Source organism: Apodemus sylvaticus, chromosome 1 (genome assembly GCF_947179515.1).
Source record: "Apodemus sylvaticus chromosome 1, mApoSyl1.1, whole genome shotgun sequence".
NCBI classification, from domain to species: Eukaryota; Metazoa; Chordata; class Mammalia; order Rodentia; family Muridae; genus Apodemus; species Apodemus sylvaticus.
Window position 1 is genome coordinate 185,266,109 of NC_067472.1, and position 13,740 is coordinate 185,279,848.

Genomic DNA, 13,740 nt, shown 5'->3' on the forward strand with positions numbered 1-13,740 from the left:
ACAAAGGCTGGCATGGGCTGGGCACGCAGTGTGTGACCACACCGGTGAGCATGGGCCGAGCATGCGTAGAACCGGCATGTTTGTACTGAGCATGCGCCACAGAGCAGTGTGGGCAGAACCACTGCGGAATGCCGCTGCTGTTGGGGGTGGGGGTGGGGGTGGGGTGAGGAACAGGTGGCAGCTGGACTAACATATCTGAACACCAGAGCATGTGCGTATGCGAACAACACAGCATGTGCGAGGTCTGAATTTATTCCCATCAGTGCGTTGACACTTAGCACGTCCGGAGCGTGAATGAGCGAGCATGCCCAGCCCATCGCAGACATAGACGGCGACGAAGCCAGTGGTGCTTGGCAAGCTCAGATGGACACATGTCCAACAAAGAGAATATCCTGAGGGTGGAGTCCCAGCGAGCCAGGCCTCTTGCCTCACCCACAACCCCCATTTTGAGACAAGGTCTCAATATTAGCCCAGATTGGTCTTGACTTTGTAATTTTCCTGCCTCCATCTCCTGAGTGCTTAGAATGATGCACCCACTCCACCATACCAGGTTTAATTTAGTATATAAGGAACAGGCTACTGTGCCTAGCACAGCTTTTCCCAGCCAGGGGCCAACCAGTCACAGCATAGGAGAGGTGGGCCCTGGGTGCCAGTGTGGTCCAATATGGGCGGTACAGGTTTACCCTGCGGTGACAGGCAGGAGCAGGGTTTGGAACAGTTATTTATTGAAATACACAGAGGCAGGCAGGCCCAGGCACACTCATGGCCAGTGGGGTGCAGTGGGGTGCAGCCTCTTCCCAACTCACTGGCCTCAGGGCCTCAGGCCAGACCCTGACGACCTCCAACATTTAGGGTGGGATACAGGCATGTGCCAGGGCAGGGAAATAGGAACATTCTGGATTTCTATTTTTCTGTAAGAATAATCTGTAGGTTCAGAGGATGGCTCTAAGATGCCATTTCAGGTCAAGAGGGGGGGCGCCAGCCCAGCTAGCTCAGACCCCATCAAACGATAGGGGTGAGTCCCCATCAGTGGTGCCCTCCAACGTGCTGCAGAAAGCTGGTGGTCCTGGGTGGCCCGTGTGGGTGGGGATGGCGAGCTGGGAGCCCTTGAGCTCGAGACCCCCGGATGCCCTCTAGGGTCCATTCTGGCTCATTCAGCCACTCTCCAGGACAGCTGCTGGGGTCGAAGAGCTCCGGGCCTGACCTCTGTGGAGGGGAGAAGAACAGCAAGAATTATGGGTACCTGCTGAGGTGTGTACAAGTCTACTGGGAGGAGTGGACAGGTGTGAAGGGCCTCACACCCTGTGCAATAAGGTATTAGGGATGGAAACCTGGGCAGACCAGGCAAATGCTCTGCCTCTGGACCAGGCCCCCAGCCCCTCTCACTGGGGATTCTAGGCAGGGGCTCTACCACTGAGCCACGCCCCCAGCCCCTCACTGGGGATTCTAGGCAGGGGCTCTACCATGGAGCCACGCCCTAGCCCCTCACTGGGGGATTCTAGGCAGGGGCTCTACCACTGAGCCACGCCCCCAACCCCTCACTGGGGGATTCTAGGCAGGGGCTCTACCACTGAGCCACGCCCCCAACCCCTCACTGGGGGATTCTAGGCAGGGGCTCTACCATGGAGCCACGCCCTAGCCCCTCACTGGGGGATTCTAGGCAGGGGCTCTACCACTGAGCCACGCCCCCAGCCGCTCACTGGGGGATTCTAGGCAGGGGCTCTACCACTGAGCCACGCCCCAGCCCCTCACTGGGGGATTCTAGGCAGGGGCTCTACCCCTGAGCCATGCCCCAGCCCCTCACATTGGTAAGCACTCTGTGTACCACTGAGGGAGAGTCCCCAGTCTCTCACTGGTAGATGCTAGGCAAGGACACTATTGCAGAATTAAATCTGTAACTTTTGGTGGGGAGGGTTTGAGATAGGATCTCGATATGACCCAAACTAGACTTGACCTTGAGATGACCCTCCTGCCCCAGCTTCTTCGGATTACGGATAACATACCATACCACCCAGCACCTCACCCATTTTTTTTAACAAGCCCATCACTAGGTGCCTGTTTTCTGCCCCATCCTTAATGAGGGTTAGTATAAGCCTTGTCCAGTCCAGAGGGTATTGGTGTGAGCCGAGCCTTGTCACCCTGTTTACTGAATCTTAGGCCTGTGTTGAGATGACAAATGCTGCAGCTGTAGGAAGCAAGGCCGTGTCACCTGTGCACCACCATCAGTTATGCTCAGGGTGGGTGCCAGTGCGTGCGTACCACTCACCTCAGCATCCATGGGCCTGTCTTTGATGCTGGGCCCATCTCCTTCCCGTTGCGGGATGACAGATGGCTCTGTGGAGGCCGCTCGGCCCTCTCCTTCCTCCCAGCCGCTGCCCCGACAGGGCCCGGCATCCTCGGGCGAGGCCTGGCTCAGCCGAATGAGGTTACTGAAGTTGGAGTCAGATTTGGAGCCTGCTGGGGCCTTGCGGGCCTTATGACGGCTGGTCAAGCGGCTGCCGTAGAAGGCCAGGATGGGCTCCGGGCCCGAGTCCGGGACTCGATGGCTGGTACTGGCTACTTTGAGTGGGGCCAGCATGTCAGAGACCATGTCGGCCCGTGTGTCGCTCCACAGCCCCCGTCTGGCCTCCTGCAGACTCAGGTCGTCGAGCTGGTCGATGGCCCTCTGCATTCCCGGAGCCTTGTCCTCCCTGAAGAAGGCCCCACTGCCCGTGACACCACCCAGGCCTGCAGTCTCCTCCTCCTCCGCCAGGCGGTAGTAGGGAGGCCCGTCCTCTGCACTGGCTATGCCAGGTGGGGGTGGCTTGCCATCCACCTGCAGGGACAGCCGACAGCCACGGAGCGACAGCTGGTAGTAGCGGGTGGCCTCGTGGGCGCTCCGCAGCTGCTGCATGGACACGAAGGGGTGGCGCAGGGCCGCGCTGGGACTGATGCGCTCATGCGACTCCCACGTCAGCATGCGTTTGATCAGCTCGACCATGCTCTTGAGGTCTGCGTGTTCCGCGAGGGCCTCCCGGTCTGGAAAGCTCAGCCGGCTCACAGCCCCGCCGCCATTCACCGTCTCAATCTGGTCCAAGGACTTGAGCATGTACTTGCGGCGCTCCAGAGGCCGGACCTGGTAGGGGATGGGGGACACCAGCCTGCCATGTACCTAGGTACTCAGGGCTCCCAAAATCACCCGTTGTGGGAGCCAAGTGGGATCCCCCTGACTTCTGCCCATGATCTCCCTGGAAGCTCTCTTGCTGCGGGAAGGTTATGTGAGCTAACTCAGTCTCCACCCTTCACCTAGACCTTCAGTCCAACCAGAGAGACATGGCTGTGACCTTCAGTGTGCATGTCCCACCAGATTTGCGAGCCTACCCCAGTCTGACAACCAACTCAAGTTTCTGGTCTTCCCCGATGGAAGCCTGGGTTGTTTGTGGTATAGTATCCCGCCCCGCCCCCAGCCCACCCCGTCTTCACCCTGCCTGCTCCTCTCATACCTTGGTCTCAGCTAGGTAGTCAGCAGAGGACTTCAGCTGCCAGGGGTTGGTGGCATCGGGGTGGGGGTTACGCTTGAAGAAGTGGTGAGCCTTGCGGGCCGCGTGCAGCAGATGGGGCTTGGGTAAGCCCTGGGTCTCACAGATGTAGCGCACCTGGTCATACTCATTGTTGCCTGGGTAGAGAGGCCAGCCCAGATGTAGCTCGGCCATGACACAGCCCAGAGACCACACGTCCACCTTCTCACAGAAGGGCAGCCCCAACAGGATCTCTGGGGCCCTGTAGAAGCGGGACTGGATGTAAGGCTCCTTCACATAGCGCACCTCACTGAATATGCTGGCCGAGCCAAAGTCGATCACCTGTGGAGGGCAGAGGGAGGGCGGAGGGGATGGAACGCAGGGCAGCTGGATTGGTGGAGTGGTAGAGATGATACACTAGGCCCCTCCTGGGACTCATCCCTGCCATCCGATCCGCCTGTGTCTGTCTAGTTCTGTACCTTCTACACTTCCTTCCTTATGGATGTCCCTGTCCCTGTCCCTGTCCTCTAGCTGTTGCTTCTGGGTTAAGTGACAGGTCTGGCTCCATGTCTGAGTCTCTATGCTTAAGTGTTCACCAATATCCGCTGTCCTTTGCTTTTTTTGTTTGTTTGTTTGTTTTGTTTTGTTTCTGAGACAGGGTTTCTCTGTGTAGCCCTGGCTGTCCTGGAACTCCCTCTGTAGACCAGGCTGGCCTCGAACTCAGAAATCCGCCTGCCTCTGCCTCCCAGAGTGCTGGGATTACAGGTGTGTGCTACCACTGCCTGGCTTGTCCTTTGCTTGTTTGTTTTTTAAAGATTCACTTATTTATTTTATGTATATGAGTACACTGTTGCTATCCTCAGACACACCGGAAGAGGGCATCGGATCCCATTGCAGGTGGTTGTAGGCCACCATGTGGTTGCTGGGAATTGAACTCAAGACCTCTGGAAGATGCCGGGCGGTGGTGGCGCACGCCTTTAATCGCAGCACTTGGGAGGCAGAGGCAGGCGGATTTCTGAGTTCGAGGCCAGCCTGGTCTACAGAGTGAGTTTCAGGTCAGCTAGTGTAGTACAGAGAAACCGTGTCTCTAAAAACAAAAACAAACAAAAAAGACCTCTGGAAGAGCAGTCAGTAGTCAGTGCTCTTAACTGCTGAGCCATCTCTCCAGTCCTGTTGGCCAGTTTTGAGACAGGGTCTCATGTAGCCCAGGCTGGCTTCAACCTGGTGATGTAGCCAAGGATGCCCTTGAATTCCTGTTGTCCTTTCCCCAAGGGCTGGGATTATTGCAATGCATCACCACACCCAGCTCCCAGCTATGATTTTAACATCATCTTACATACTATAACTTGTGTGTGTGTGTGTGTGTGTGTGTGTGTGTGTGTGTGTGTGTGTGTGTGTGTGTGTGTTAGGGGTGTTATAGGCATATGTTGGTGTCATCACCCATGTGCATGTGCACGTGTGTACGACCAAAGGTGCTCTATCTTCCTCTACTGCTGTAACTTATTTTTTGAGGCAGGGTCTCTCAATGAATCTGAAACTCACTACTTTGGCAAGATGGCTGGGCCGCTGGCCCTCAGGGTCTTCTTGTCTTCCCTTCCAGTCCCTCAGCCCTGGGACTATAAAAGCAAGCCCAGCTTTGATGGGATTCCTGGGGATCTGAATGTAGGATCTTCTGCTCCCGTGCAGCAAGCACTTACCCCGCTAGGCCTGGGAGATGGCTCAGTGGTTAAGAGCACTCGCCGCTCTTGCAGGGAATCGGGTTCCAGCCCCATGACAAGAGCTTTGTATTTTCTCCAAGGCTGTGTCTCTAGAGGCCTGGAACTAGTGCTTGGCACTTTGGAGGGTCCAGGAAAGAATGAATGATACATGAGTAGGCGTTTTAGACTAATCAGTATTTTCCTCCTTTGATTTGTGTGTCTGTCTTCCATTGTCCTGGAGAACTTTAGGCCTCATGTTTTCTGCTACTGAGCTAGCTTTTCTTTATTTTTTTTTGTAAGAATCATTTAGGTTTATTTTTATTCTAATTGTGTGTGTACCCTCAAGAACCCACATATTCACAATTCACAATTGGAATCCTCTGAGATCAAATGAATCAGATGCTCCTGGAACTGAAATTACAGGTAGTTGCGAACTGTTCGCATGGATGCTGGGAAACACTGTGGTCTCTGCCGGGACAGTCTGGGCAGTTAACGAACCCTCTCCCCAGCCAGCTCCCTGGCCCTTTCAGAACTTAGGTGGGGAGTGTTTAGGTGTTGGTTTTGTTTTATTTTGAGACACTGTAGAACAGGCTGGATTTGGTTCATGGAGACCTGCTGCCTCTGGCTCCTGGGTGCTTGGATCAAAGGCGCATGTGCGCACACGCACGCCATCCTGCCTGGCCTAGAGTCTGCTCTTTTGAGACAGGGTTTCACGGATCCCCGACTAGCATCATACTTGTTGTGTAGTCTAGGGTGACTCTGAACTCCCTGTCCTCCAGACTCCGAGTGTCTCGGACTGAGATCACAGGTGTGCACCACCACTCTGGGCCTTCACTTTTTATGCTGAGGATTTTGGCCTTAGGTTTTTGAGGCAGGCTTTGAATTCATGATATTTCTAGCAGCCTGAGTATATGGAATTATAGGCATGTATCACCAGGTCTGGCTCGTTCTCTCTCTCTCTCTCTCTCTCTCTCTCTCTCTCTCTCTCTCTCTCTCTCTCTGTGTGTGTGTGTGTGTGTGTGTGTGTGTGTGTGTGTGTGTTTTGAGACAGGGTTTCTCTGTATAGCCCTGGCTGTCCTTAAACTCATTCTGTAGACCAGGTTGGCCTAGAACTCAGAGATCCACCTGCCTCTGCCTCTGCCTCTGCCTCTGCCTCTGCCTCTGCCTCTGCCTCTCTGCCTCTGCCTCTGCCTCTGCCTCTCTGCCTCTGCCTCTGCCCTCTGCCCTCTGCCCTCTGCCCTCTGCCCTCTGGCCTCCTCTGGCCTCTGGCCTCTGGCCTCTGGCCTCTGCCTCTGCCTCTGCCTCTGCCTCTGCCTCTGCCTGTACCTGTACCTCTCAAGTGCTGAGATTAAAAGCATGAGCCACCACCACCTGGTGGTGGCTCTGTCTCTCTGTCTCTGTCTCTCTCTCTGTCTCTCCCTCCAACTGCCTCTTCAGCTAATCTCTCTCATATTCCAGTGTCTGTCGTTTTTTCTGTGTCATGGACTGGAAAGGTACCACCTCTAAAATCTTCACCCTCAGACACTGACAACTCCCTGAAGGCCTTCAGTATGTTACAGATTCTTGGTAATCCATGGGCCGCGGCAGCAGGTGCCTGTCCTTCCCTCGCCACCAGGTGGCGCTCTGCCAGTCTCACTGTGAATCCCTGTGACGCAGTGCAGGTCACAGCTTCCCTCTCAGCCTTTCATTTAGCCAACCCTCACCTCTATGCACACAAGGCCAATCATGAAGTAGTTACTTGTCTGGACTCAGCACCCTCTAGCGCTTCAGGGACACTGAGCCAGTGTTTGTGGGGTCCCTTCGTTCTAAAAGCCCTGGAGGGCTGCCAGTGACCCCCAGGTGCTGTGTGAACCCTGTTAGGTCTGCAGGGATCTCTTCCACTTGGCTCACTGTCCTTCCGTCCATCCATCTCTTCCTGTCTCTGTGTCTCTGACATTCACTGGGGGGCTGGGAGAGGCACAGAACAGGCAGCTCTGGTCCAGCCCCGCCCTTGGGTGCTGGTGCCAGCTCAGTCATCACCCACCAGTGCCTTGCTGACAGATAAGCAGGCAGAGGAGTCTGAACTCTGGCGGAGGAGGCACAGGAGGGGTGGCTGAGGAGGCTGAGGAGGCCCAGACCGAGGCTTGGCAGAAGCAGGATCTAGGGGGAAGAGGGGACAGCTCAGGTGCCCACCCAGGGTCAGGAACAGGCACGGAGGGTAGAACCACCTTGCATCTGTCTAGACCAGTAGGCGCTGGTTCCAGTGGAGTCCCCTCTACCTCCCTCATATGGTTTTTAAAGACACGGTGCAGACAGACCTTGAAAGCGCAGGCTGGCTCTGAACCTGTTTCACAGCCAAGGATGACCTTGAATTTTTGATCCTTCTACCTCCACCTGTGCAGTGCTGGAATTATAGGTGTCTGCCTCTATGCCCAACTCCCCCTCACACTTTTTCTTGTTTAAACTTACTAATTTAGTGAGAGGGCATATGCAAATGCAGTGGCATATGTGTGGAGGTCAGAGGATAACTCCTGAGAGTCGGGGAGTCAGTTCTCTGCTCCCACCATGTGGGTTCTGGCTACTGAACTCAAGCCCTTGGGCTTCGCAGCAAGCACCTTGACAGGCTGAGCCATCTTGCCGGCCCTTCTTTTTCTTTCTTTTCTCTTTTTTTGTTTTTGTTTTGTTTTGTTTGTTTTGAGACAGGGTTTCTCTGTGTAGCTCTGGCTGTCCTAGAACTCACTCTGTAGGCCAGGCTGGCCTCGAACACAGAAATCCGCCTGACTCTGCCTCCCCAGTGCTGGGATTAAAGGCACCACCACCACCCGGCTGGCCCTTCTTTTTCTAAATGTGTGTGTATACATGGTTTTTAAAATTTTTTTCAAGATTTTTAGATGTAATATTATTACATCTAATGTGCACTCTAGCTGTCTTCAGATGCACCAGAAGGGGGCATCAGGTCTCTTTATAGATGGTTGTGAGCCACCATGTGGTTGCTGGGATTTGAACTCAGGACCTTTGGAATAGCAGTCTGTCCCCTTAACCGCTGAGCCATCTCTCCAGCCCCAGTGTGTGTGTACTTGTTTGTATGCGTATGCACATATGTGTCATCTCACATGCATTGGATGTCTATCACTCTCTACCTTATATATCTGAGATAAACCCCTCCCCTCAGTGAACACAGAGCTTGCTGATTGGCTACACTGGCTGACCATCAAGCTCCAGGAATATTCCTGTCTCTAGCTCCCCTACACTGATGTCTCTTTATGGGGATGCTAGAGGTCAGAACTGAGCCCTCCCCACCCCCTCCCCACCTCACCCCACCCCTGTGCATGTTCAGTAGGGACTTTACGATCTGAACATCTCCCCAGCAACTGCTCCCAGTGAGCATCTTCCTCACACTGTGAAACCCATCCACTCATTCTAATCCTGTTGTCTCTAGCGCTAAAATCTGCTGGGAATCCACGAATGCCCCAGCTCCATCTTTTACCTGGGACCCCATCTGCCTTCTTGGTCCTACCCGCCCCCCCCCCCCCATGAGCATCTAAATCAGAGCACATCCTTTTGCCCTGAATTTGTCTGTAAGCCTAGGGTGTTGGAGTGTGACTTTGATCCCACTGTTTGGAAGGCAGAGGCAGGAGGATCTCCCAGGAGTTTGAAGCCTGCCTGATCTACATAGCAAGTCCAAGGCCAGCCAGCGCCAGCGCCAGCGATACGTTGTGAAACCATGGGGAGATACTTATACCAGAGCAAGACCAATCGCCTGTGCCTGTGAGGATCTGTGCAGTCCCACCCCCTCCTTCTTGATGTCATTTTCTTCCTCTTTGCCCCCACCATCATTTCCGCTTCAACCCCACAGAACCCCCCTGTGTGTTGCTAGAATACTTCAGCATGCTCCTGCCTCAGAGCCTTTGTCCTGGCTGTTCCTTCTACCTGTAAACTCTTCCCTTCTTCCATGGCCTTCTCTTCCCCCTCAAGACGTCCTGAAGTGTGGCCTTCCTGTCCACCAGTTCCCGTGTCTGAGCAGATCCCCACATCCTCTCTCTCCTGTTGTCTCTCTTCTCACATCCACCACACACTTGACTTCCTACCCTGCTACCGTTTCCCCCATGAGGACGCCAGCCCGAAGAGGTAAGCTGAATGGGCAGGGTGGGGGAGCCGCCAGGGCCTAGAGGGGCAGCACGGAAGACCCCCAGTCCTCTATAGAAAGGACCTCAGAGATGAGCTGGAGAAGCCAGGCATGGCAGCGAATACCTGCAATCCAGGGACTTGGGCGGGGAAACCCACTCCAGACCAGCCTGAACTCCATGAGCTCCTGTCTTCAAAAAAGAAAACAACAAAGCAAGCTGGTTGTGGTGACTTAGGTGACTAGCACTTAGGTAGTGGAAGCAGGGAGGGCAGGGAGGTCATGAGTTCAAGTCATCCTCTGCTAGGCCGTGAGTTCAAGGCCAGCCTGCACCACATCGACCATGTCTCAAAAACAACACAAAACAAGAAGTGGCATGGCATACAGAAGATGGCCAGACAGCACCAAGGAGGGGCAGCATGGGATCCAGGGACACTCGGAGCTGCCTCACGGAACTGGCCAGGGAGACCCGCGTGTTAACGGAGCCTCCCAGGTCCAAGCACAGCCATTTCCCTCCCAGGCAGCCTCACTCACCTTCACCCTGAAGGGGCAGCGGGTCTGGTCCACCAGCATAATGTTTTCAGGCTTGAGGTCGGCATGGATGATGGCTAGCTCCTTGAGCCGCGCCAGCGCTCTGAGCACCTGCAGTGTGACGGTGCGGATGTGCCTGGCAGGAAGGGGCGCGAAGTTGTTCTCTTTCTGGAACTCAAAGAGGTTTTGCTCCAGTAGCTCAAAGACCAGGTAGAACTTGAGGGCGTCGTGGAAGAACTCGAGGAAGCGGATAACGTGGGCCTCGTCGGGGTCCAGGCCTCGTACACAGCGCAACAGCTTTAACTCGTTCTTGATGATGCGGCTCCGGTACGCATCGTTCTTTAGGATCTTGATCGCCACCATTTCGCCCGTACTCCGACGCCAGCCCTTGGCCACCTCTCCAAAAGTGCCCTTGCCCAGGACTTCAATGATGTCATAACAGTCAGTCTCTGACTGGATGGTGGCCATGGTACCTTGGTTGCTAGTCACTACTCTGCCTTTACTCCTGAACAACTGGCTTGGTCGCCTAGACCTCCCACCCTGATGATGGCCCCTAGCTAGTCCTTCTAGCGGGGGAAAGATTACCACACTTGTGTCTCTCCCTATGAGTTCAGCCCCTGTCTCCCTGACGCCCCTTGACCCCCTTGGCCACACGGTGAGTCTATCAGGGGCTGCACCCCTCCCCCAAAGCCCTCTTGGCTTGGGATGAGGGGGCTCAGGCCCCCCTGAATGGGTTCTAGCGTTGCTGAGTGGCTTTGATTCTGTTGTTAGAGACCTGGGTCCCAGACTGGAACGGAGGGGGGTGGGGTGCTGCGCTGGGACCCCTCCCCCACCCACTGGCGGAATCCTGGAGAAGCTGACAGGGTGGACTCAGATTTTCCTCGGTGACCTTGGGAGTTCAGAAACGGGACATACCTACAGGCACGTGAGAGTGAAGAAAGTTAGAGACGTGTGTGTGTGTGTGTGTGTGTGTGTGTGTGTGTGTGTGGAGGGGTTGTGTGGATAGAGTAAGATCCAGGTCGTAAGAGGCACTGAATGCAGGCTAAAAAGTTTGAACCGGACACTAGGGGCCATGAAGGGTTTAAGCAAGGGAATGACCACTCAGTCAGACATGAAGAAAGCCAAACCGTAGAAGGCAAGAAAGGAGGGCCCAGAGCCAGCAAGGAGACTAAGGCAGGACCCAGGCGCATGAGGGGTTCAGGCACGACTGGGTGAAACCCTCCATAAGGCAGGAGGGCAGGCTGAGGTACTGAAAGGGTTAAGGAGGGAAGAAAGGTATGACATACCTATGACAAGGTATGGGGCAGTCAGTGAGAAGGTGACATAGACAAGGGACAGTAGGTGGCAGAAGACGCTAAGATCCGGTTCCAGAAATCAATGCTAAACAAAAGGCAAAACATCTCCGTTTCTCCCTGTCTTAGTCTTTCTCTTCCATACATTTTCTATTCCTTATATGGTTTTGTTTTAGATTTATTTATTTTATGTATATGAATGAGTACACGTTAGCTGTCTTCAGACACACCAGAAGAGGGCGTCAGATTGCATTACAGATGGTTGTGAGCCACCATGTGTTTGCTGGGAATTGAACTCAGGACCTCTGGAAGAGCAGTCAGTGCTCTTAACCGCCGAGCCATCTCTCCAGCCCCCTAATTAATTAATATTTATTTATTCACGTCACATCACTGTTACTGCCCTGCCACTCAGGCCATTTTTGTTAAAATCTACCTTCTTTTCCTTTCTTTCTAGATTTACTTACTGTATTATTTTGTGTATAGTGCTCGCCTGTATGCATGTCTATGCACCAGGCGCATGCCTGCTGCCTTCAAAGGTCGGAAGAGGACATCATATCCGCTGTGACTAGTTATACATGGTTGTGAACTTCAAGGCGGGAATCCAACCCAGGTCCTCTGCAAAGGCAACAAGTACTCTTTTTTGTTTTTGTTTTTTTTGAGACAGGGTCTCTCCGTGTAGTCTCGGCTATCTTGGAACTCTATAGACCAGGCTGGCCTTGAACTCACAGAGATCTGCCTGCCTCTGCCTCCTGAGTGCTGGGATTAAAGGTGAACACAACCGCTGCCCAGCAGGGAACAAAAGGCTTCCCCCCCCTCCCCCAGAGCTTATGCTTAAATCAGTCATTTGGGAGCCAGAGGCTCCCAGAGACAGGATAGCAACTGCCACACACACATCTCCAGTATATGGTGTATGGCGTCATCACCAAAAACTTCGGCAACAGCCGGCTCCTTGAGAAAAATGGAGGGATGTCGGATAGTTGTCAGCTCTGAGTCTAGGTAAGGAAACCATAGAAGATGGGGCAGCTTGCCAGGCTGTAGTAGCACACGTCCTTAATCCCAGCACTCGGGAGGTGGATGCAGGTGGATCTCTGTGAGTTCAAGGCCAGCCTGGTCTACTGAGTTCCAGGACATCCAAGGCCGAAAAGCCCTGTCTTGAAAAACCAATAAATAAAAATAAAATAAAAAGAAGCTTGACATTTTGGCGAGAAGTCAGAAGGGAAACAAAAACACCCCGGGTAAACCGAGAAGAGCCTGCTGGAAGCGAACTTGGTGGCACACGCTTTTAATCCCAACACTTAGAAGACCAGACCGAGGTCGGTGTGGCTCTCTGTGAGTCTGAGGTCAGCTTGGTGTACGGATTGAGTTCCAGAACAGCCAGGGAGACATAGTGAGACCTTTCATTTAAAATAATAATAATAATAATAATAATAATAGTAAAGTGCTGGTGCAGAAAGACCAAATGCTGCGTTGCGGGACAGTCCACCACAGGTGAGGATAACTAACGCCTGTCCAGTCAAAGGATCAGAGGACCAGTGACTTGAGTGGGGAGTCAGGGCAGGAGCGGGTGAGAGCCCCTCGATCTTCTTTTCTATACTAGAACTTCACAACTGCATGAGTGTGCAGGTGTGTGTGTGTGTGTGTGTGTGTGTGTGTGTGTGTGTGTGTGTGTGTGCTGTACACAGAGAGCGGCAGTGGCCCATGTCGAGAAGACTGAACTTGGAGTGTATGTCACAGAGAGACATACACTGAAGACAGTGGCAGCCTAGATCCCTGCCAGTAGCAATAGGGCAGGGGAAAGTGTGGCCTACAGACCCAGGAGCCGAGGCCCAGCCATGTTGGCTGCTCAGGAGCCTGGGGCCTGGTCCTCAATGGCAGCCCAAGTATTTGAAGCTGAGACTCAGAAATGAAACGTCGATTCCAAAGAAAGAAACAGGAGGAGCCTCCTTGGGTGGAGCCCAAAGCACACAGGGCAGTCAAACCGGAAAGACAGGAAAGGAAGGGAGCGTGGACCTAGCCTGGTGGCCTTGCTGACATCAATCTGTAATCCTCGCTAGTCTCCGAAGGCTGAGGCAGGAGGATTGAAAACAACTGAGAGGGGATTTACGGAGTGAGATCAAAGTCAGCTCCTGGAACTTAGTGAAACTTGACATGAAACGTTATGGAGTTGGGGTGTAGCCCAGGGGTAGAGTCGGGGTGGGGTGGGGTGGGATGAGGTGGAGTCCTTGTGGAGCATGGGTGAGATTGTAAGCTCATTCCCAGCACCATGTAAAACCAGGCATGGTGGCACATTCCACCAGAAGTAAAATGAAGTCTGCTGGGATCGCTCCACAGGTGCTTCCCAAAGGCCTCTGGGAACTGTGCAGGGCAAGGGCAGGTGCTTGCCTGTATCCCAGCACTGAGAGGCTGAGGCTGTATGCAGATTTCTGTCTGCAGGCCAGAAGAGGGCACCAGATCTCATTACAGATGGTTGTGAGCCACCCTGTGACTGCTGGGAATTGAACTCAGGACCTCTGGAAGGCAGCCAATGCTCTTAACCTCTGAGCCATCTTTCTAGTCCCCAAGGCTGCAAAATTTTGGTTCTTTGGTTTTTGTTTTTTGTTTTGTTTTTGTTTTTTCTTTCG

General features: G+C 53.7%; 1 protein-coding gene across 1 annotated transcript; it reads right to left on the bottom strand.

Annotated features, from left to right (window-relative positions):
- Nucleotides 1-1,020: 1,020 nt before the first annotated feature.
- Hipk4 (homeodomain interacting protein kinase 4) lies at nt 1,021-10,295 on the bottom strand. The gene is made up of 4 exons (XM_052179775.1): nt 9,831-10,295; nt 3,483-3,839; nt 2,267-3,115; nt 1,021-1,206 (listed from the first exon to the last, which is right to left on the bottom strand). Exons 1-4 carry the CDS (start codon nt 10,293-10,295, stop codon nt 1,027-1,029), a joined length of 1,851 nt encoding a protein of 616 aa, XP_052035735.1. The 3' UTR covers nt 1,021-1,026.
- Between the last annotated feature and the right edge of the window lie 3,445 nt (nt 10,296-13,740).

Bases quoted from the DNA above. Each gene is read 5' to 3' on its own strand.
- Hipk4 (XM_052179775.1), bottom strand. From the start codon at position 10,295: ATGGCCACCATCCAGTCAGAGACTGACTGTTATGACATCATTGAAGTC. The intron at 3,840-9,830 runs GTGAGTGAGGCT...TGCCCTCCACAG, and splicing joins GCTGCCCCTTCAGGGTGAAG to GTGATCGACTTTGGCTCGGC. The intron at 3,116-3,482 runs GTATGAGAGGAG...ATCCCCTACCAG, and splicing joins ACTACCTAGCTGAGACCAAG to GTCCGGCCTCTGGAGCGCCG.